The sequence below is a fragment of the Cuculus canorus genome, chromosome 4 (genome assembly GCF_017976375.1).
Source record: "Cuculus canorus isolate bCucCan1 chromosome 4, bCucCan1.pri, whole genome shotgun sequence".
Classification (NCBI taxonomy): Eukaryota; Metazoa; Chordata; class Aves; order Cuculiformes; family Cuculidae; genus Cuculus; species Cuculus canorus.
Window position 1 is genome coordinate 109,967 of NC_071404.1, and position 23,505 is coordinate 133,471.

Here is a 23,505-nt window from a genome sequence, read left to right on the forward strand (position 1 = left end):
CACGGAGAGGAGGAGGCGCTGAGGTCTTCTCTCTGCCCAAAGGAATGGCAGGAAGATGCCAGGGGAAGGTTAGGTTGGATGTTAGGAGAAGGTTCTTCACCCAGAGGGTGGTGGAGCACTGGAACAGCTCCCAGGGAAGCAGTCACGGCGCTGAGCCTGACAATATTCCAGAAGCATTTGAACAACACTCTCAGACACACGGTGTGGATGTTGGGGTGTCCTATGGGATGGGAATTGGACTCTTTGGTCCCTGTAGGTCCCTTCCAGCTCAGGACTTTCTATGACTCAATGATTGTATGATTTGCGGAGCAGGAGCCCCGTAGAACTCCTGAGCTGCCACTGAGAAAACAAAAATGCTAGTTATAGACAAACAGTCCTGTTACTCCAAATACGGACCACATTTCCTTTTTACTCTGAAAACTAACCTGAAGAGGGCTGGGCCAATGCAGGCCCTTCCAGCTCAGGGCTTTGTGAGTGATGGAGGTGTTTGCCACACCGGGTGAGGGAGAATGGGACCAGACTGGCTGGGGTGAAGATCAGTGAGGGTGATGGTGAGGAGCTGGTGGAGGTTGGATGAGGTTTCAGAGAACGGGGAAAAGAAGCAACACAGCACTATCCTTGACAGGAAAAGAAAAAGCTGAAGAATTAGAAGCCGTGTAGCTCAGCTTCCCAGTCCAAGAAAGCCATGGAGCAAATGCGGGTGCTTCCAGAGACAGCAAAGAAGAGGAAGGATCACAGCAAACACCCAAAGTATGCACAGCCCTGCACGACTTCCTTCTCTGACAGTCTCTGTGGACAGGGTGATGTCATCCTTCTCTCTCTGCTCTAACCACACCACTTCCCTGGGTGGTGTGGCTGCTCCAGGGCACTGGGCTGCTCTCAGCACTGACCAGGCTCTGGCTGGTGGCTCCAGTCTGCCCCGCAGCCTTCTCCAGGGCCAGGCTTGTGCTCCGCGTTCCCTGTCAGAGAAACTTGGCAGAGGCTGGGGCAGCTGAGAGGTGAGGAGTGAACGTGAGTGTGAGTGCGGTCTGTGACCAGCGAGCCCCAGCAGGTGCTCCGGGCATGCGAATAACCCAGCCTGGTATCGCCAACCTGGCTTCCCTGCAGTGTCGTTGTCTGTCCTGCACCCAGTACGGTTTTTTTTAAAGCTGCAGATGAGTCTGGTTGTCATAGAATCGTGGAATGGTTTGGGTGGGAAGAGACCTCAAAGCCCTCTTGTCCTATCTCTCAGCCTGACAGGCTGGGAGAGTTGGGGTTGTTCAGCCTGGAGAGGAGAATCCTCCAAGGAGACCGTATAGTGACCTTCCAGTTCCTGAAGGGGCTAAAGGAAAGCTGGGGAGGGATTTTATATAAAAGCTGCAAGGCTGCTTCCCTCAAGCCCTGTGCCAGGGCTGTGGTTTTCCTGGCTGCATCGTTGCGCCTCCACAAAAGCATGACAAGCGTTTCCATCCATTGACCTTGCAGAGGCAGCGTGGCGGATGCGAGGGAATCCCGGCTTTCCCATGCACTCTTCCCCTGGCCGAGCATCACTGCCGCTTGCCTCCTGAGCTCGCTGGCCGCCGGGGCTCTGGTGCATCGCTGCACCCCCCGTGCCGCTGGAGTCATCACCTCCAGGCGCTCATGGCCCCCACGCCACGGGCCAGGCGGCTGCAGCCACCGCGGGGTTTCTGCTGTGGCACAGACACGCACACTGGAGATGTCCATGGCCTGCATGCCGGCACGGCCATGCAACTGCACGGTTGGATCTGACCCAGAGGTCTGTGCGCCACGCTGCCCCTGAGCTGGACGCCTGCGAGGGCACTCGGACAGCACAGCCCCACCTGAATCATAAAATCGTGGAATGGTTTGGGTTGGAAGGGACTTCAAAGCCCATCCAGTCCCACCTCCTGCCATGGAGTGGGACACCTCCCACTGGATTTGGTTGCTCCAAGCCTCATCCAACCTGGCCTTGGACACTCCCGGGGATGGGGCTTTTCTGGGCAACCTGGGCCAGGACCTCCCCACCCTCATAGCAAAATATTTATTCAGAAGATCTCATCTCAATCTCCCCTCTTGCAACTCAAAGGCGCTCCTCTCGTTACGTCCCTGCACTCCCTCGTTACCAGACACCTGGTCAGCAGCTGAGGCTCTGAGTGCTCCCGTCTTTCCTTGCTTTGTGCAGCCCCCTCTGTGCTGAGTGCTGGGCTTTGGGCAGATCCTGGTAGCCCACAGTGTGCTCTGATGGTCTCTTGCCTGCCAGGACACTGTTGGTCAGTCGCTCTTGGGGTTCTTGTTGCTGTGATGGCCTGGACACTGTGAATTGGCTCCCTAGCACTGCATTAGCTTGCAAAGGGAAGAGATGCCACAGATCCTCGTTTTCTAGGACTCTGATGCCCACATCCCCTCTGCAAGCCCATGCCTGCGGGTGAGATGCAATGTCCACAGGCACTTGGCAGTGCTCCCCGCACAGGAGTGCACCTCTGCTTGCTTCCATCCCTCACACCTGCAGGGTGGCAAAGCTGGGAACGGTGGTGTTACAGTGCTCCTTGGTGAGGGAAGGCTGCAGGGGTGCTGCAGAATGCAGGCCCACCTTGCAGTGAGACTGGAAAACAGGAAAAGTGATCAGAGAACGAGCAGAGCAGTTCGATGACTCCAAGCATGCAGTCCTGCGTGCAGGCAGGTACCTGTGACCGTGCAGCTGCAGGGTGGGGGACCAGTGACGTGGCACCATTTGTGCAAACAAGAACCTGTGGGATGGAGAGGATCACGAGCCAAACGCATTGGCAGCTCGAAGCAGAGTGACAGAAGGCGAACTGCAGTCCGACACAGGCACACAGGTGGGTCACGTCCAAGGAGATGGAACGTTCCTGATGTCACGGACCTGGAGAGGCGTCGCACCTCGGTCCTGGCGTGGGGGTCCCAGCAGGGAAGGCGCAGCTCAGTGATGAATACAAGGGGATGGTGGTACCAGGGAACAGCGCTGGGGCCGGGGCTGAGGGTCCCGGGAAGCTGCAAAGGGCAGGAATCGCTGCATCAGGAGAGTACCCGCAGGGGGGCGGTGGGGGCGCAGCAGAGGGGCACGGGCAGCCCCCGGCCCCTCTCCAGGGAGGGCTGCGCCGGTTCCCCTCCCCCTGCGGGGCCGCCCCCTGCGCTGCGGCGGTCGCGTCTGCGCGGGGGAGGGCGGTGGGGGGGCCGTCCCTCCGCGCATCTTTCCATTCCCCTTCGCGTCCGTGCTCGCGCCCCTCCGTGCATCCCTTCAGTCCCTCTTGCATCCTTCTGTCCCTCTGCGCATCCCTCCTTGCGCCCCTCCGTCCCTCCGCGCACCCCTCCATGCCCCCTTGCATCTCTCCGTCCCTCTGAGAGTCCATCTGTGCACCCCTCTGTCCTCCCACAGTTGCCTCTGCGCATACCTCCTTGCACCCCTCTATTCCTCCGCGCATCCCTCCTCGCCTCTAAGTTCCTCTGCCCATCCCTCTATTCCCGCTTGCATCCCTTCATCCGCACATCCCTCCTCTCATCCGTCCCTGCATCTCTCCGTGCCTCCGCACATCCCTCTGCGCATCCATCCGCGCATCCCTGCATCCCCCCGTGGCCCTGGCACCGGCGGGGCCGCATGGCGGGGCGGCCGCGCTTCCTCTGCGGTGTGGTGGAAGGTAAGGTCCCCCCGGGCGCTCAGAGCCAGCGGGGGCCGGGAAGGGATCCCAGGACACTGGGAACTGGGCAGGCAGGGAGCGGGGCCCCTGCACGGCACACGGTCTCTGCCCGGGGGTGGGGGACCAGCACCCCCAGTGATGCTCCCCAGCTCTTTGCTGGAGCACTGCTGCACCCCACAGCCGTCCCTGCGCAGCTGAACTCCCCCCCCCCTCCCCCCAGTGGGGTGCTGGGACCCCCAGGTCTGCCCCGGGATGGGGACAGCACCTCGGTGTGCGCCTCTCTGCCCGCAGCACCGTGCGCAGAGCTGACCGCGGGGAGCCTGTGCGGCTCAGCCGTGTCCCTCCGTTCCCCCGGCCCCCAACTCCTGTTCCTGCAGCGCGGCGCCTCTGGAGCCACACCAGGTCTGGCACCCACCAGGGAGAAGCACCTCCACTTTTCCTGTCGGCACAGCACCCCGCTGCAGCCTGCTGTCTGCTGGGAGGAAGCAAAAGCACCATGAAAATAAACACAGAAAAAAAGCAAAATGCAGGGATGGGATGGGGAATCTGATAGTGGAGAGAAGAATGAGTCAGAGAGAATCGCTGATGTAGGAAAGCTGAACTGGGAAAGAGAAAGGGGGGGATGCTGCCAGCAGAGCCACTCCAGGAGGAGGAAGTCCTTGGAGAGCGTGGAGGGAAAGGCATCCCTCACTGGGGCAGCAGGGTGGCAGGGAGCTCAGGGAGGTGGCAGGGAGAGACAGGGTGGCAGAGGGCAGGGTGGTGCTGCGGCGGGCAGGCTGCTGAGCAGGGAGCAGCGGCAGCAAGGCCAGGACAGGCCAGGTGCGGTGTCTCCTACACAAAGTCCCTGCTCCCTCCTGGCACCGATCACTGACGCCTCAGCGTGACCCGCTCCCAGGGCAAAGCAGGGGCTGAGGAACTGCTGCTGCCGAGGAACTTTACTTCCCAGTGTGTTCATTGGGACTTTGTGAAGAAACCGGGGAAATCCCAGATGGACCAGAGTTTGTCAAGTAGTGATGATGAGGGGTTACCGTGGTGACCTGGGCTGTGGGAGAGCCAAGGTGCAAACACACAGGTGCAAACACACAGGTGCAAACACTCATTGGTGCTCATCTGCCTTCAGAAACGCAGGGCACCAGCACCGCTCTGTTGGGGATGCAGCCACAGGTACAGGCAGGGTCTTGCTGGTACAGTTTAACACAGTTTACTGGGCAGAATATAAAGCAGAGTGGCATTTTCCATGGAGCTGCTGCTGGCCTGGCGTGCGTAGGTGGTGAGTGTCATACTTGCACGGCAGTGTGGATTCACAGCAAAGTGTGAGCGGGGCACTTGCAGGAGGTGCTGTTCAGGGAGGGACCCTGGAGGACCTCACTGTGAGCTGAGCAGGACGACCTATGGATTGCAAAATGGAAAATCTATTTATCATGGAATAACCTTCTTTGGGTGAAATATTTGCTGGGATCCTTGAGTGGCCGCAGATTTTGCCTTCTGCATGACGGGAGTGGCTGGCAAGGCAAGTATATATTTTTTCAGAGTGGATGGAACCATTTAGGCCTTCAAGGAGGTAGAAGGTCTGCCTGCAGAGAAGATGACGTTCAGCGTGTGCTGTGGCATAACCTGCCACGCCACTGCTCAGGGATGGGGCTGATGGGCTGAGGATGGGTTCCTGCCAAAGGGAGCAGGGCAAGAGGGTCCCCTCCCAGGCTGAGCCATGCTGGTGCACTCAGGGCTTTGGGGAAATGCAGGTGCTTTCCCGGGCAAGGCTGGCCTCGTGCCAGGCACTGGGAGACGGTCCTTTCTCCAGACCAGCAGAGTCATTGCTGTCCGCCCTTGTGTGCTGCCTGGCACCGTGGACGCAATCACTCCCCTGAATATCGGCTCCTACCGGCTGCGTCTGCTGGGAAGGGCATTGACTGGTTTAAAAGCTGCTCACGATGCAGAGCCCATCTGGAACAGGAAAGCTGCCTTGATGGGTAATCAATTGCCATTGCTGTCCAAGACATGATGAATTTGCTGTGAGATTTCACATTGCGGTGGTCAAATCTTGCAGAGACTTGAAGTGACTGAAGACCCTTCTCTTGCGAAGTTCCAGGTCCGTGCTGGAACACTTACAGATTCCCCTCAAACCCCTCCTTAAGAAAGCGTCAAATCTGCATCTCTCCAACCCATTTACTTATGCTGCCATTGTCCCCGAGTGAACTGGTTGCTTTCCACCAAGTATTCTTTCTCACCAGCTTTGTGGGCAACTCTGCTTCTCCGAGGTCTTCCTACAGGCAGAAGCAGTCAGGGCCTTTCCCTGACAGTGGTCCCAGCAGGAGAATGGGTGCTGCACACCCAGCAGTGCTCCTGCCCACCTTACCCAGTCACAGGCTGGTGCCCTGCCGTGCAGAGCACGGGGCAGACTGCCGGCTGCTGTGGTGCTGTGGCCTCTGGCTTGGTCAGACACTGGTGCCCTGCAACCACCTCCAGCCTGCAAGCAGCAGAAGTGGAAATGTTAAGAAACACTTGGGAGTTTGCTGACTCTGGATCTGTAGTTCCTGCATTTGGTTGTGTCGACGTGAACCTTCTGGAAGGGCTACGTCCTTGCAGACAGCCTTGGTGCCTGTTGATGAGTGTCTTTATTAGCAGCCAGCTTGTAAGGTTGCTCCCTGGTTGTTTTTCCTCTCTTTAGAATCATGGAATAGTTTGGGTGGGAAGGGACCTCAAATCCCATCCACTTCCACCCCTCTGCCATGGGACACCTCCCACTGGATCAAGGGCTTGGAGCCCATCCAACCTGGCCTTGTACACCTCCAGGGATGGGGCAGCCACCACTGCTCTGGGCAGCCTGGGCCAGGGCCTCCCCACCCTCACAGAAAAACATTTCTTCCTGATATCTCATCTTTTTTTCCCTTGGCAAACTTATGGGGATGGTGTTTCCCAGAGGGCCACAGACAAGATGCCTGTGCATCCGCAGTCCCAGCACATGTGGGCTTCCCTGCAGGCTGGTTGTGTGTTCCTGCTCCAAACACCTTCCCACGGGGCTGGGATGCTGCCCCAAGCCCTGCCCAGCTGCAGTGTGGGTACACGTCTGCAGGGTATGTGGCAGAGCTGTGTCAGGGCAGTTTTGGTGCAGCTGGAGTTATGCAGTGACTAAAGACATCCAGAACAGGTTTTTGTAGCTGATGATGCTCTGCTTGACACAGCTGAGACTATGCAGGTGCAGGGAGATGCAGGGAGACACAAAGGAAAATCCGCAGGCAGAGAACTCTAGGAAGGATGTGCAACAGCTCTGTGCCTCGGGGCACCCCAGAATTGTACCAAGGTGCCCTTTAACCCAGCTAGTGCTCAGCCACCTCCTCTAGGCTTGGCTTTCACTGTGGAAATGCCCCCTCCCAGGTTAAGTGCTACTCCCCTCTTTCTGGAAAGGGTGGGAGCACAGACATCACATCCACGTGCTTGAATACCGGTCAAGATCACTGCAAGAATAACAGATTGTTTTAAGACAGACTGACAACTGCCTTTTGGCTTTTTTTCCCCCCATTTTACAGGTTTCTATGGGAGACCGTGGTCTATGGAACAGAGGAAGCTTCTCTTTCAATGGCAAGTACCCTGAATTTTCCTCTCTGAAGCCACTAGCCTGTGGCAGAGCAACAAGGTGGATGCCAGCGAGCTGTGGAGGCAGGAGCGGTGAGGGAAAATGTGCTAGAGGGAGGCTCCTGGGGCTGGTAGGCCTTTGGGACACTGGGGTGATGGCTGTGAAGGGGATTTGTGCCTCTCCCAGGGCTGCCCCTGCAATGCCCCCTCTGTCACAGCACTCTTGCACCCCCAGCTCGAGCCCAGGCAAAGACTCTCCTGCCCTGGAACCAGGCATGATGGCTGCAGGATGGACAGAATGCCTGGCCAGATGTGGGCTAGGCTGCCTTGTGCCGGCAGATGGTGCTGGGGCTCTGCCGCAGCCCAGCTGCAGCCAGATGTGCTTGGCTGGGGGCATGGGCCGGGGCCGGGGCCCCAGGGCAGTGGGGTCTGGAGATGGGACCTGGGAAGGGCTGGGTGGGCGCCTGGCACTGCACAGCTGTCACCGTACCGCTGGCAGAGATGCTGCAGTGTGGATGCAGACCCAGAGGGATCTGTCAGTGGGAGATGATCAGAATCTTCTGCCTGTGCCATGGAGGGAGCACTGGCAACCGGGGAGGGTTTGGAGAGGAGCAGGGGGGCTACGCGGGCCTGGCAGCGCTGCTTCTGGAGGCCTCAGGAAAGCCGCTCTGCCCGGCTGCAGCGTGGCGTGGGGCGGCTGCAGCAGCCCGTGTGCCAGAGGGGCTGTAGATGGGAAGTCAGATCCGTGTGAGAGAGAGCGTAGGGGTGTTTGGTGGGCTGGAAACCCACCTCGGGTGCTGACCAGGTAGCATGGGGGCCTATTGCCTCATCTCTGAACACCACGGGCCTGCGCAGCGCCACGTGGCACCAGCGGCTCCTCGTTGCGGAAACAGATGGCACAACAAACCCACATCGCTCAGTCACGGGTATGGGTGGCTTTAGCCTGAGGCTGCCATCCCTGCCTAGAGCAGAGGTGACCTTTGTGTCCCTGTGCTCCCCACGTATGTCTGTGTCCCTGTGGGCAGGGTCTGCCGCTGGCTGGTTGTGAGGCTCGCCTTGGCATGGGAGTTGTTCAGCTCTCCTGGCAGTTGGTGCCTGTGCAGTGGCCATCGGAGGGATGAGCTGTGCAGGCAGGACCTGTGGGGCTTCCCTGGAGCATCCAGGGCTGGGCAGCACACCGGCCAGTGTGGGCACTGCCGTGGCAATGGCACGGGCAGCACAGCGGGGATGGTGTGGAGAATGCACTTATCACAGTGTGGGCAGGGTGCTGGTGGTGACTGGGCAGTGCGCTGGTGATGACTGGGTAGTGGGCCAGAGCCGTGTGCTGGTGACAGTGCTGGTGGTGGTGCTGTGTGGGAAACACGCCGGTCGTGCTGTGGGAGCGCGCTGCTGGTGGTGTGGGCAGTAACAAATGAAGGTCAGGAGTGTGGGGCAGGGACCAGAGATGCAGATACAGAAAAATGTAACTTAGAAAATGGGGGGAAACGTGCAGGAAGGAAAACAAGCTGTGTTGTTTCAGTGTATGTTAGGAGCGAGGAGGTCTAATGGTGGCCTTGCTGGTGCTGGGCTGGATGCATGTTCTCGTGTTTGCACACGTGGGCAGTGTGTTCATCAGTGGTTTTCTCCTCTGGACACAAACAAGATGAGATGCTTGTATCATGTAGAACACTAAGTGCTTCCCAGCGTGTTCATCGTGGGAAACCATAAAACATAGTCTACTAAGGAGAATAAATAAAAATAAATGAATATATCAGATGGCTTTTATACAGAAGCGCCAAAAGGTCTGTCTAGGGAGGTGTCTACCCTGTCCTGGTAATTTCCAGTAAGTCTTGGATCGCTGGAAGGAATTAATGCTTTTTGAGGCCAGAAAGGACCTTCTGACAGTGCAGTTTGATCTCCTGAGGCAGGCAGGCTCTGGTTGTTCTCAGAGCTGTTTTCCTTCAGCTCCAACTGCAGTGGAGCCTCTAGAGAGCTGGAGACCTTTCCTCTCCCGTCTCGTCTGAATGTGCATCCCTGTGAGTCACCCCGGACCCTGCCACGTCCCTGCCTGCCAAGTGAGGCTTTTCTCTCTTCTGGAGGAGGGAGGAGCAGGCTGAGCTCCTGGACCGTGTTGCTCACAGCTTTCCACAGTGTCAGTGTGTGGCTCCTTCACAGAAGCCACTGTGGTTTACCAGGTCCTTCCCATGCCGTGGCCACTGCTCTGGCAGTGGCTTCCTCCAGAGCAGAGGGCACTGAGCCTCCCTCATCCCTCCTGACCCTCTGCAGTGTTTCATCCAGGGCTTCTGCTACTGGTAGCACTGCAGAGGGCTCTCGTTCAACCTGTTGTGTTCAGTTGTTACTTCAGATGTTGTATCTTCTGTGGTCTACTAATTAGGTAGGACTTTATGCTCGGCTCTGGTGAGGAGCGTGCTGCTTGCTGAAGCCCAGCTTAACAGACGCTGCACTCAGCGCTGGTGAGGCCACACCTTGAATCCTGGTCTCAGTTCTGGGCCTCTGTCTGCAAGAAGGACATTGAGGGGCTGGAGCGCATCCAGAGAAGGGAACGGAGCTGGGAAGGGTCTGGAGAACAGGGGTTGTGGGATTGGCTGAGGCACCTGGGGCTGTTTAGCCTGGAGAAGAGGAGGGGAGACCTCCTGGCTCTGTTCAGCTCCTGAGAGGAGGTTGGAGCCAGGTGGGGTCGGGCTCTGCTCCCAAGGATTAGGCGATGAGATGAGAGGAAACAGCCTTACATTGTGCTGGAGAGGTTTAGATTGGATATTGGGAACCACTCCTTCCCTGGAAGTGGTGAAGCCCTGCCAGAGGCTGCCCAGAGCAGTGGTCCCTGAAGAGGTTCAAACACCATGTGGCCAAGGCACAAGGGACGTTGGGCTGGCATTGGACTGGATAAACTGAGAGGTCTTCTCCAACCTTAATGATTCTATGATTCTATAAACCTTCTGCAGGCAGAAGCTTCAGAGGAACCCTACAGGAAAGCTGGGAAGGAACACTTGATCAGGGAGTGCAGGGATAGGATGAGGGGAACGGTTTTGAGCTGAAAGAGGGGATATTGACATGACATCTTAGGAAGAAGTGTTTTGCTGTGAGGGTGGGGAGGCCCTGGCCCAGGTTTCCCAGAGCAGTGGTGGCTGCCCCATCCCTGGAGGGGTTCAAGGCCAGGTTGGATGGGGCTTGGGACAACCAGATCCAGTGGGAGTTGTCCCTGCCCATGGCAGGGGGTTAGAACTGTATGATCTTTGAACGTCCTTTCTAACCCAAACCATTATGTGATTCTAATGCTAACGGTTCCTGGATTCCTTGTAAAAGGACCTCAGTTACAGCAGAATTACTGCTGCTGCCAGATGCTGCACCGTGGTGTATCCTAGTGCTGTTACCATGGCGGAGCTGGACCCCACGTTAACTGGATGCAGCAGAGAAGGATGCAGACTCTTGGGAGCTGCTCTGCGAGCCTTGCTGGCAGGGTGTGCACAGCTGCTGCTGCAGATCTGCCTCTGGAGGTCTGTGTCAGACCACAGTGGCCTGTGGCATGCACATCACCCCAGCAGCAAACACACAGCCTGCTCTGGGCGCCCTGCCACCGAAGCACCGCCTGATGCCGCCAAAAAAGGTGTTTGGGCAGGAGCTGGGCAAGTGCTGCAGAGCACGTCTGCCTGCAGTATGGGGAAGGGGAGAGCAGGGTAGGCAAGGGACCTCTGCATCCAGGGCTGGGCTGGAGCTGCAGTGCTGTGTCCGGTGCTGGTAGCTCACTGGAGAGTAGGTGGAAAAGAGCAGGAGTGCAGAAGAGCCACAGTGAGATACAGTAGCTGTAAAATCTGTTGTAGAGCAATAGCTTTGAAGGTCTTGACCTGTTCAAGTGGCCAAGACATGATCTGGGAATGGCGCAGTAGGTATCTAGGGACTGTCGGTGAGGTCAGGCCAGCCTGCAGACAGGATATGGGCTTTTCAAGGGGTGATGTGAGGACTCTGCAGTGGTGAGGGCTCCACTGGGAGTGTGTAGTTCCCAAAGAGGACCCCCAGACTGAGACCCCCAGGCCAGACTGTCAGGCAGTTGCACCCCACTGCTGGGATGCTGGGCTTAGGAAGCAGTGAGGTGCAGCTCTCTGGGGTGTATCCACTGGTCCTACTCCACAGAAACCCCTCACATCCAGTGGGGCAACTGGATCCTACATACCTGCTTCATCTGGAGTCACCGGTCACAACACGCAACCTCACAGCCTGCATGTTTGGGCTACAAACAGGTTTGATTCTTGATTAAACAAGAAGCACAGCTGAAAAGAAAGGGAAAAGAACCCCACCCCAAACACACTTACATGGGATGCTAAGTGCTGCCACAGCTCTCACTGCGAGCTCTGAAAGAGCTGCTGCAAAGCTGATGGGCTGATTTGGCTGGCTGGAGCCTGTGCACCGTCAGGGGACCGCATGGAGCAGCAGGTGCTGAGCTGCTTCCTCCATTGCTCCAGCCCCATCCTGTCTCTTTTTGGCTGTGTTGTTCTCAGTCTCCCCCTTCCTCCCCTGGAAGCTGCTCTGGCTGTTCACCTCACTTCCTTTCCTTGGTCAGGACATTGAGGTTTTCATCATCACAGGACTCTGTCAAGTGTTTAAAACAGGCTGAGAGAGTTGGGGCTGCGCAGCCTGGAGAGGAGAAGGCTCCAAGGAGACCTTGGAGCAGCTTCCAGTGCTGAAAGGGACTCCAGGAAAGCTGTGGAGGGGCTCTTGATCAGGGAATGCAGGGATAGAATGAGGGGAATGGTGTTGAGCTGAAAGAGGGGAGATTGAGATGAGATCTTAGGGAGAAATGTTTTGCTGTGAGGGTGGGGAGGCCCTGGAACAGGTTTCCCAGAGCGGTGGTGGCTGCCCCATCCCTGGAGGGGTTCAAGGCCAGGTTGGATGGGGCTTGGGACAACCAGATCCAGTGGGAGGTGTCCCTGCCCATGGCAGGGGGTAGGACTGGATGGGCTTCGGGGTCCTTTCCAACCCAAACTATTCCATGGTTCTATGATTCCATCGAAGACCCCCCGTGGGTAACCTCTTGTTGTTGCTGCGCAGGCTGAAACGGTGGGGGCTGAACTGCTACATGTATGCGCCCAAGGATGAGCTGAAGCATCGGCTGCTCTGGCGAGAGCCCTACACAGACCCTGAGGCAGGTAGCGGCTCTGCTGGGCCCCGCGTGGGTGGGGGTCCCGCGTGGGTGGGGGTCCCGCGTCCTCGAGGGCAAAGCATGGTCGGGGTCTCAGCCGGGGTCAGGCTGGCTGTTACCACCCTTCCTGCCAGGACTCTGCCCAGAGCAAGGAGCCTCCCCAGACCCTGCCCAGAGCAAGGAGAGCCCCAGACTCTGCTCATCACATGGAGTCCCCTAGGAGCCCACCCAGCATGGGGAACTCCCCGTCTGGCAGTGTGCTAGAGTATGGCAGGACCCACAGTCTCTTGTGGAGAGTCCTTTGTGTCCCAAGGGAGGACTGCAAACTCTCTCCACTGGGATTCTCCCCTCCAGGTGCTCTCTCATGCCTCCTGCTGCCCTCATCTCCTTCCTTTCAGGCCACTGTGGTCCCGTCTCCCTCCGTGCCCTTGTCTCCCTCTGTCTCTTGCCTCCCAGCGCTCACAGACCCCCTCTGCTTTGTCCCCAGCCCAGATGCAGTCTCTCATCAAAGCCGCCCAGGAGCAGGGTGTGGAGTTTGTTTTCGCCATTTCTGCTGGCCAGGACATGGTGTTTTCGAGCGCTGGGGACCGGCGCCTGCTGCTGCAAAAACTCAGGCAGGTACCGTGGGCTGTTCCTTCATCCCACTGCTCCCAGCCAAGGGGTACACATGCTTCGGGGGGCACACCCACCCCAAGGGCTGGTGTGGGGCTGCAAACCCCTCCTGCGGCTGTGCCCCTGCAGGGTGCCTGGGGGCTGATGCTGTCCCTGTCATGTTGACAGAGCCAAGGGCTCTGTGGGGTCAGGAGAGGGACCAGCCAAGCCCCAGAGATTACTGGGCAGCTCTGGAGGATAGCACAGGCTGGTGCTGAGCCCCTGCGAGGGTAAAGAGCCGCCAGCACGGCGGGTTTGCTTTCTGGGCATCTGCTCCTCCCCAGGGAACAGCCAGGGCAGCAGCTGCCCTGCGCTGCTCCATGCCCAGCAACCTCATCAGGCACCTCCAGCTCTCCCCCGTGCAGGGACCTCCTGCCAGGACATGCGGTGAGGCTTCTTCTGAGGCTCTGCCAGCCTCAGCTTCCACTGCAGATCTCCCAGTGCCGCAGGGCGATATGAAGGAGAAGGTGGTGTCTGGTATGGCACAGTGGGAGTGAGCACTGGGCAGGCTGGACTCTGGTTTGGAAGGGCTCCTGGCCCACAGCAGCCGTGCCCAGGGCTTAGAGCAACGTGGGACATGGCCAAGGGTTGGACGTGGGCCTGCGGAATGGCTAAGTGTCATGCATGGTATCCACTCCACTGGTGTGGGAGACACAGCAAGGGCTGCTCTGCCCACCCTGTCCCTCCAGATGCCCCAAACTTCTGCTGTCCTTACGGGGCCCCAGGGCAGGGGCTTGGCCGGGGCTCGCTGCCTCCTTCCTCTCTGCCCCAGGGGTCCTAGCAGACCTGTGCCCACAGGTGGCTGCCCTGGGGTGCCGCTCCTTCGCACTGCTCTTTGATGACATCGACCCCTGCATGTGCCAAGCTGACAGAGACGTCTTCCCCTCCCTGGCTCAGGCTCAAGCCTCTGTGGCCAACGAGGTGTACCAGGAACTGGGCCAACCCTCCGTCTTCCTCTTCTGCCCTACAGGTACTGCCTTGCAGCTGTGCGGCCCCAGCCATCCTGCCCCTGGGAGCCTGGTGCTTGGCCAGCCGTGGCACCCACAGCAGACTGGGCTGCACCCAGCACCGGTGTCTGCTGCGAGCTGATAGCCCTGGCAGCCCCTCACGCTCCTACGGGAGCCCTCAGAGATCTCAGACTAGGGAGATCTCAGGACTAGGGCAGGACCAAGCTGCCACTTCAGCAGCCGTGCATGCCGTGTTCCCTGCACTGTGCCTCTTCCCAGCCCCTGTCCATCGGTCCTAGGCACCCTCTCCCTGTCTCTCTGCGGCTCAAGGGATGCTCTGTGCTCTCTCCCCAGAGTACTGCAGCTCTCTCTGCTCTCCCAGCCCCAGCCAGTCATGCTATTTGCTGACCCTCGGCCAGGAGCTGCTCCTGGCGATTGGTGTCATCTGGACAGGTGAGTGCCTGCGGCGGCTGCGTGGGGTGCGCAGCCATGGGTTGGGCCACGGCTCGGCTCTGCCTCTGCCGAGGGACGGTGGGATGGGGTGGCTCGACCCCTGCCTCCATGCTGAGTGCCCAGACGTGCGCGTGTTGTGAGTGTGCGACAGCTTGCACTGCCTGTGTCTTCCATGCATGTCCGTAACGTGATGCTCCAGGCCCAAAGGTGGTGTCACAAGAGCTCTCAGCCACACAGCTGGAGGAGGTGGAGGGTGTCCTGCGGCGCCGCCCCATCATCTGGGACAATCTGTATGCCAACGACTATGACTGTAGACGAGTCTTCATGGGCCCCTACACGGGCCGTGCACCTGGCCTCATGCCCAGGCTCAATGGACTGCTCCTCAACCCCAACTGTGAGCTCCAGGCCAACTTCATCCCCATACACACACTGGGAAGCTGGTTTCGGAGCGAGCTGGGGAGCTGTGCCCACACCAATCACACAGGTACTGAGCCCCCCACGCCACAAGCTCGTGCACCCAGGGCAGGACCCTGCCCACCACTGCCCGTCTTTACTGTGGCCCCGTAAGCTTCCTTGCATAGCAGCCAGGGAGAGGTCTCACATCCCAACATCTTGGGGTGTGGGATCCATCCTGGAGGCATCTCCCTGGGGAGGGGGCAGCCCATCTTTAGTTTTGGTGAGATAGATCCATCGAGCAAAGGATGGGGCTGCCTAGGCTGATGAGCTCCACTTCATAGAATCATAGAATGGTTTGAGTGGGAAGGGACCTCAAAGACCATCTAATTCCCCCCCCCCGCCATGGGCAGGGACACCTCCCACTGGATCAGGCTGACCAAGGCCCCATCCAACCTGGCCTTGAACACCTCCAGGGAACAATTCCTTAGGAATGGAGACCGTGGCAGCCCCGAGGAGCAGCCAAGGTCCACGGGATGGAAGCTACAGCCCCCAGGAAGCCTTGGAACAGGCGTTGCTTGACTGGGTGGCCGAGATAAACCGGCAAGCCTTGGAATCAGGTAGGTGATGAGCCCACACCACAGCATCCCTCACTCCCCTGGAGCGCTGGATGGGATCCGCTGTAAGCTCGGTGGGTGAGGGAGCCCCGTGTCCCGGCTGGTGCTGCAGCGGGGTCTGTGTGGGTCATGGTGGGCAGGCGTGGGTGTCCATTGCACCATGCTGCCCTGTGGATGTTCCTGCCACGGCCATATCTCCGAGGGATTTCCTCAGCTGGGAGTGTGGGAGCCTGGGCCATGATACAGCTCTGGAAGAGGGTGTTCAGCCAGGTATGAGCTTGGTGTCCATCACTGTTTGCCTCTGCAAAGCCTGTGGCTCACCAGCCATGGAGGCCAGAGCTCCGGGAGCGCAGGGCCATGCAAAGCCCGTGTCCCAGCAGCTCCCTGGTCCCTGCCAGCTCGGAGATGGAGCTTCCTGGTGTGGCTGTCCCAGGGCTGTCCTGCCCCATGGGCAGTAGTTTCCAGGTGGGTGCCAGAGGGGCTCCCCCTTTGCTCCTTTTTGCCAGGAGGAAGGCCCCGGGGACCCCCCAGCATCAGCCTCAAGGGAGGGACAAGGTTGCAGCCCAGCGCAATGGGGGGATGGGAGGCCACGCTGAACCCCCAGCCCCACAGCTCTGCTCCCAGCGGGACAGACCAGCACAGCCCCGAGCCCTGCGCCGTGGCACATGGGGATGCAAGGACAGAGGTGACCTCGGAGCCCGGGAAGGGCAGTGAGAGCAGGAGCTCTGCCGGTGATTGGCAAAGTGCCACAGGGGACGAGGACCAGCTTGCCATGGGGAGCCGAGCGTGTGGTGAGCCCTCCTCCGCTCTGCCCAGCACCACTGGGAGTGCCCAGTCCGCAGGAATCCTGGTGGATGCTGAGACCCTCCACAGCCCAGGTGGTGCGAAGTGCTGCAGCCATGCCAGCCAGAGCCTTCCCCTGCCCACCGGAGATGCCAGGAGAGGGGGTTGCAGCGCCCCCGAGATCTCCAGCAGCATCCAGCCTGAGGCCAGCGGGGGTGACATCCCCCAGCCACCCCCAGGGCCTGGGGCTGCCACCAGCCCTAGCCCCCCAACACTACTGACCCCAAAAGAAGCTGGGTCCAGCTCCATGGCTCTGATGACCCTGGAGGAAGCTGGATCTGGCCTCATGGCACTGCTGACCACAGAGGAGACTGGGTCCATCCCCACGGCACCAATGACCATGGAGGAGGCTGGATCCATCCCCACGGCACCAATGACCATGGAGGAGGCTGGGTCCATCCCCACGGCACCAATGACCATGGAGGAGACTGGGTCCATCCCCACGGCACCAATGACCATGGAGGAGGCTGGGTCCATCCCCACGGCACCAATGACCATGGAGGAGGCTGGGTCCATTCCCACAGCACCGCTGACCCTAGAGGAAGCTGGATCCATCCCCACAGCACCAATGACCATGGAGGAGGCTGGGTCCATTCTCACAGCACCGCTGACCCTAGAGGAAGCTGGATCCATCCCCACGGCACCACTGACCATGGAGGAAGCTAGGTCCATCGCCATGGCACCGCTGACCACGGAGGAGGCTGGGTCCATCCCCACGGCACCGCTGACCATGGAGGAAGCTGGGTCCATCGCCATGGCACCACTGACCCCAGAGGAGGCTGGATCCATTCCATCGGCACTGCTCACTGTGGAGGAGGCTGGGTCCATCCCCACAGCACCGCTGACCCTAGAGGAGGCTGGGTCCATCCCCACAGCACCGCTGACTGCAGAGGAGGATGAGTCCATCCCCGTGGCACCGCTGACTCTGGGGGAAGTGCGGATGCTCGTGGAGCTCTTCTACCTGCCCTACCACCATGGGCCACAGGCACAGCATCTCCTGGAGCACTTTCGTTGGCTCCGAGCAAACAGCCTCAGTGTGGGGGTCCCGACCACAGCACCCAATGCTTGTGGGGTAAGGATGGTCTGGGTGCTGCTGTGGGACAGTCAGTGCCCATCGTGGTTGCCCTAATGCCCAGTCTGTCCACAGGGCACATGCTGGCGTGGTCGAGCCCAGTCCTTCCAGCAGCTCTGCGCTCAGACCTGCCGCCTGCACAGCCGCTTCGTCAGCAGCACCGGACGGGCACTGCTCTATGACCTCCATCCCTACCTCTGGGACATCCGCAACATGCTGCTGGCTGCCAGTGCCTTTGTCCTCTGGCTGGGTAGGTGCGATGCTAGCCCTGCACCAGCCCCTGGGGCCATGTGTTCGCACTATAGCCAAACCCAGCCCTGTTGAAATGCAGGGCTGCCCAGGCACTACAGTGCACCCAGGGCTTTTGTTCTGTGGTGACCCACTCTCTGGGACCCTGTCCCACAGGTCTGGAGTCGCTGTGTCCAGCGGGGGGTGCCAGGATCTCTCCTGGGTGTGCACCTCCCCTTGACACCGTCCCCACCACTGACCTGTGCCCCACACTGACCCCTTCTTCTCCATTGCAGATGGCCATCTCCTCTGTGACCCTGACCCCAAAGGCACGTGGGGAAGCTGTTTCGGCTGTAAGTACCGGCGCTGCCCTGGCTTGGTGGGGCCCTGGCTGCCCTCCAGCGACAGCCCGCACTCACCGTCAGGCTGCCCTTTCCCACTCCCTTTGTGCTGAGCAGATTGGGAATGGCCATGGGAAGCCTGGCATCCCTGCATGCCCTGGCACCGGGGCAGGGTGGGGCAGTGCTGCTGGGGACAGAGCAATCATCAGAGCAGCTCTTCACCCTCTTGCACTCTAGAAGGAATGCCTGGTTTTAGGGCATGGTTGCTCAGCCCTTTTAATCTGAGGAACCCATAGCCTTTCTGGTAACAGGGATCCAGGACTGTTGGGAGCGGTGATACCCTGTGTGACAGAGGTGGAGTTGGAGTGTGAATCCCTATGCAACACTTTGAGAGCCCCTGTCCCTCTGGTTTAGGGTTTCTGGGTTCCTCTGTGGGCCTTGTGACTTCTTACAAGCCAAGAGCTGGTACCAGATGGCAACCTGAGAGGACTTCCAAGCCCAGTGTGGGATGGGGCCATGTGCCCTTACCCACTTCCACAGGGAAGCAGCCTGCAGTGAAGCAGCTCTGTGCCCGGCTGCAGCTTCCCAGCTGTAGCCAGGAGCTGTGTCTTTACCTTATGTCTTTCCTGGAGGCAAGATCACACCTTTCCCGGTTCCCCCACTCCAGGCCCCATGCAGAGGGCGTGCTGCTACCCCAGTGCATGGGGCTGCTGCCCAAGCTTTGGTGAGGTCCTGTGCCGTGCGGTTTTGGGTGCAGCTCCTCGGAGCTGTGACCAGCGTGCAGTATTATCTCCCAGGCTTTTGTTCACCTTTCACGTGTCTTGTCTCCTGCTGCCTCCAGGGTGCCAGAGCATCACAGCCCCAGTCTTGTTGCGGGGGGACGCTGAGCCCTGGGCGCGTCGCGGGGGCCTCTTTGGAGAGCTGCAGGTGAGAGCATGCCGGTATCTGCAGAAGCCGTCAGGAGGCCAGGATCCCGGCTGCTGCTCCTGGCCCTGCCTTTGGGTTGCTGCAAGCTTGGGAAGGCAGAGCTGCCCCAAGCTGCTGCGTTTGCTGTGGCTGCTGGGGTTTAGGGTGCCTCTGAAGGACCCTCCCGCTGCCTCCAGGATGAGGTTTGGAGGCAGGACAACCTGCTTCTTGGTGGACTCTGTCTCTTCCAGGCTCTGCTGCCTGTGGGGAACAGCTGTGACCTCTTCTACCATCCTCCACCACTCTTCCCATCCAGCCAGCTGTACGTCCTGCGCCCGCTGCTGCCCCTGGACAAGGTGAGAGCCATGGTCCAGGAGGGTGACCTGCACCTCTTGGGATGGAGCTCACCTCTGCGTGGCCCATGCTGTACAGGCACTAATGAGATACAGGCCATCTGCTGCTGGCCCCATGGCTGAGCTCACAGTGCAGGGTGATGTAGATGAGGAGGTACCTTTGGGGTTCAGCGCCTGCGCAGAGCCAGGGGCTGGTCCCTCGGGGCTGCATCCAGCAGAGTGGGTGTTGTGGCCATCGGCCTCAGCAGGGACCACCGCTTCCCTCCCTGGGATAAACAGAAGGCACAACCCACCCGGTCGGCTGGCAGCAGGTCACCTGGCTCCAAAGTGAGCGGTGGGCACAGAGCTGGGGTGGCCAGGTTGCAAGGCTGATCTCCAGTGCTGGCCATGTGCAGGTGCCAGGAAAGATCCAGAACAGGACAAGTCTGGATGGTGGCATCCTGCAGCCTTCATCTACCTGCAGCTCTGGGCTGCCTGAGCCTGCTGAGGTTCATCCCCACTCAGTCTCTTCCTCAAACACTCACCCAGGTCACAGGATGATTCTCTTGTAATTGGGAACTGTGTTAGCCATGACCTGCTTGCTGCCAGCCCCCCACTCTGCCTGACATCCCAGCAGCGTGATGGGATGGGGAGGGAAAGGGAGAATTTGGAGGCGAGTGGACACACCAGTGAAACCACTGCCAGACCAGCAGAGTCCCGGGTTCCCCGCAAACCACACAGCCTCCAGCAAGCACCCTGCTCCCTCTCCCCACTGCCTCTGTCCTAAGGAACTGCAAACCCAGCCATCACGGACACAACTGTGTGTGCCTGCTTGGCTGCAGCGCTCGTAAACAGCGGAAGAGGAGCTGCAGGCACATGAGAGCGGATTGCAGTGTCACGCTGCAGCTGCCAGCAATTTCCACTGCCAAAGCTTGTTCTCGGTGCCTCCTCTGATCAGACTGAGCTTTAGCAGCTGAGTGTGTCCAGTGAAACTCAGAGAGATGAACCCAGCTGAGCACTTCAACCCCTCTGGGATCGGTGCTTGGAGTGCACTCCTGCCCTTGTCTGTCAGCCACCCAGGCAGTTTTTCCTTCAGAAAGCGATGCTTTTACTGGCATGTTCTTTCTGCTGATCCTGTGGGCAGCAGCAAACCCAAATTAGCCCAAGAGGGGGAATTTTGCCATGTCCTACCGCGCACATGCTCTGTGGAGAGCTGGTTTTGCTACTGTCCGACTGGCCTGAGCGTGTTCCAGGCTGGAGCTGAGCAGTGTTCCTGACTGGAATGGCAATTCCTCGTTTGGAAGCATTGCTGTGCTGAGGCAAGGAGCCTCAGGGGTGGTACATGGGGCATCACTTGGTGCAGAGGCCCATACCCTTGGGGGGCTGGAGCTTCTTCCCTTGGCCGGGACGTGCTGGAGGCCACAGCCCCGACCACGGTGCTTCACCATGACCAGCTCGAGTGGCTGCTGGTGCCGTGGGGCAGGGAGTGGGCACAGGGCAGGCAGAGCCAGGGCTGAGCTGGGTCTGGGTCTTCCAGGCTGAGCTTTACCGGATGTGCCGGGAGAGCTTGGACTGTGACCCCAAAGTTGCTGACATCCTCACGGCCCATCCTGATCTCCTCGGTGACCGGTGAGACATGGTCCCTTTGGGGATCCTCGCTGCTGGGCATGTGCTGAGCTTGGTGTTAGGCAATATGGGGCTATGGGGCGAGGCAGTGACCTCTTCTTGCACCCTGGTCGGGACCAGCTCTGCCTGCATCGCAGCTGGCGCTGGCCTTGTGCTGTGGGAGCAGGCAGGGAGGGCAGTCCTGGCGGGCCGGCCAGGTCGCAGCAGCTCTGTGGGCATGGACCTGCTGTCCAGCCTGGTGTGGCAGCTCCCCTTGGCCAAGGGCTTCTGCTGCGGGGGGTCTCCAAGGGATGGGTTGATGGGCACTGGAGTGCTGTCCCACCAGGGGTGTCTCAAAGGGATGGGTCTGTGGACGCTGGGGTACTGTCCCACCAGGGGCGTCTCCAAGGGATGGGATGGTGGGCACTGGATTGTTGTCCCGCTAGGGGGATCTCAGAGGGATGAGTTGGTGGCCCTGGGGTTTTGTCCCACCAGGGCAGGGACGAGGATTGTGGGTTTGAGCTCTCCCCGGGACAGGCTGGGCTCCAATCAGCAGCTCAGCACTGCTCCTGCTCTGCCTGGCAGACTGCTGGGCAGTTTCCTGAGCCTGAGCCCCGAGTACACCTTCGTGCTGGAGGATGAAGATGGTCCATGTGGCTATGCAGCTGGGGCACTCTGCGCTGAAGGCTTCCTGCAGCAGCGGAACAGTGGCTGGCTGCCGGCCATGCGGCACAAGTACCCCCGTGAGCTGGACGCAGGCTCCCCAGCACTGGGACAGGTCAGGAGCGGAGCAGAGGGGTCCAGGGGAGATGGAAGGGGGTGCCCTCACTTGTGTTTGTTGCCTGCAGGATGCCCTGGAGGAAGCACTGCTCTTCTTCCACACGGAGCCTCCAGCCATGCCCCTGCCTGTGCTGCGGCGCTTCCCATCGCTGGTGCAGTTAGGCACCGCGCCCCGCGTGCTGGACGCGGGCGTCAGCCGCAGCCTGGCCGTCTGCCTGCTGAGCGCGCTCAGGGCCAACGGTGAGCCTGGCATCCCCGTGCCCGGGGCACCCCTGACCCTGCACAGCCCCGGCCCTACTGCTCTGCACCCCAGCATGCAGCACGGGGCAGGGGCAGCCCTCACTGGGGGTTCCTGTCCCCGCTCTGGTGCCATCTGGCCCCAGCTCCCATGCCCCGTGCCCTCCCCTTGCACCCAGGGATGCGTGGAGCTGTGTCTCAGGGCATTGTGCAGCGCTCCCAGTGCCACAGGGCAGAGGAAAGGCTGACAGGAGGGAGCCTCAGCCGTGGCCCCCAGCCCAGCACTGCGTTCCCGGTGCCACGGGGGAGGCTGACGGGAGGGGCTCCCAGCCACAACCCTCAGACTCAGCGCTGCGATCCCAGTGCCACACAGCAGTGTGGCTGCTGGGAGAAGGTTACATCCATGGCCCCCAGCCCCGGTGCCACAGGGTAGGGGAGAGACTGATGCCCATGTGAGGGGGTCTCATCCATGGCCCCCAGCCCCATCTCTTTATTCTCGGTGCCACAGGGCAGAGGAGAGGCTGACACCATGCCAGAGGGTCCCAGCCATGGCCCCCAGCCCCAGTGCTGTGTTCTTGGGGCAGGGGACAGGTTGACACCCTTGGGGAGGGATTTCCAGACGGCCCCCAGCCCCATTGCATGACCCTGGTGCCGGGGTCCTGACCTCTCGCTTCCCTTCCAGGGTCACGAGGAGTGTTTTGCCAGGTCAGCGCCAGTGACCGGCAGCAGCTGAGCTTCTACAGCAAGCTGGGCTTTGTCGTGCTGCCCGTGTCCTGGGGCAGCTTCCCCAGAGTGCAGCTCCTGGGACGCCTCCTCTGAGCATGTGGGGGCTGTCCCATGGGGCAGGCTGACCCCCATCCATGCAGCACAGTCCCGAGGGTGCAGGAGCAGGGGGGGCACCATGAGCAGGGAGGTACAGGCAATGGGGGACATGGCCTGGACGGGGGGCAGGATGTCCCGGGTATCTGAGGGTCTGTGGGTGGCATCTCGGGAGATTTGGGCATCAGGGCCTCTCCACTCCTCCTGGAAGTGTTCCTGCTTGCTGAGCACCTTCCACTATCTCTGGGGCACCAGCAGCACCCCCAGGCTGCCTGCGGACCACGAGCCTGGCCTGGAGCCACACGGGCAGTGGTCTCAGAGCACAGCAGAGCGCAGCAGCACCTGGGATGGTCTCTGTCCTGCAGCTGGGCTGCTCGGCTCTGCATCCCCCAGGCTGGGCACCCGGTGCCAGAGCTGGCCCTCGGCTCCCAGGACTGATGCAGTACGGGACACAGTGAGGCAGCATCCATCCCTGCTGCCCAGGGGCTGAGGAAAGCGCTGACCTTCGCAATAAAAGTGTTTGCTGGGCTCTCACTGCGGCTCCTCTCCTGGTGGAAGCACTGGGGTACCAGCGTGTCCCTCTCCCCACCTCACGCCCACAGTTGCGGGACGTGTCACTGCAAATGAAGCAGCTCCCCATGCGTGTACCTCTCAGCCTTGGTGCCTCCCGCACGGTGCTCCAGTACAGAGCTGCAGGAGCTGGCAGCTTCCCGCGGGTCCAGGGCTCCGTTGCAGTATGTGACACCTGGAGCCCGGGTCTTTCCTTTGGATACGGCTGCCGTGGGGGTCTGGGAGCCGCTGCACGTCCAGGACAGGGGGGGATGGCCAAGGGGCACGGCTGTCCCGCATGCAGGATGTGACCCCCTGGACCTGGGGCTTCCCCTTGGACCCAGCTGCTGTGTGGGTCTGGGGGCTGAGCCTTCCCCCCTCCCATGGCAGTAC

At 60.1% G+C, this 23,505-nt stretch overlaps 2 protein-coding genes across 4 annotated transcripts in view; both read left to right on the forward strand.

Annotated features, from left to right (window-relative positions):
* Positions 1-664, forward strand: part of M1AP (meiosis 1 associated protein) — a 39,741-nt gene extending 39,077 nt beyond the window's left edge. Inside the window, exon 11 of the mRNA XM_054066163.1 lies at positions 626-664. Within this exon, the coding sequence (XP_053922138.1) occupies positions 626-649 (24 nt within the window). The 3' untranslated portion in view covers positions 650-664. The remainder of the gene's footprint in view (positions 1-625) is intronic.
* Positions 665-2,914: 2,250 nt separating this feature from the next.
* On the forward strand, positions 2,915-23,463 carry LOC104056877 (protein O-GlcNAcase-like). Of its 3 annotated transcripts, none has more exons than XM_054066155.1 (17): positions 2,915-3,632; positions 7,160-7,211; positions 12,249-12,346; positions 12,827-12,957; positions 13,888-13,960; positions 14,292-14,390; positions 14,590-14,874; positions 15,260-15,403; positions 15,907-17,315; positions 17,391-17,565; positions 17,840-17,896; positions 18,726-18,811; positions 19,042-19,146; positions 20,660-20,751; positions 21,313-21,505; positions 21,576-21,747; positions 22,427-23,463. In XM_054066155.1, exons 1-17 carry the CDS (start codon positions 2,924-2,926, stop codon positions 22,561-22,563), a joined length of 4,017 nt encoding a protein of 1,338 aa, XP_053922130.1. In that variant the 5' UTR covers positions 2,915-2,923; the 3' UTR covers positions 22,564-23,463. The 3 variants fall into 3 exon arrangements, with proteins under 3 accessions (XP_053922130.1, XP_053922129.1, XP_053922128.1); XM_054066154.1 differs by having other exon boundaries at positions 2,917-3,632; positions 13,789-13,960; positions 15,910-17,315; XM_054066153.1 differs by having other exon boundaries at positions 2,918-3,632; positions 13,789-13,960; positions 22,427-23,462.
* Positions 23,464-23,505: the final 42 nt, after the last annotated feature.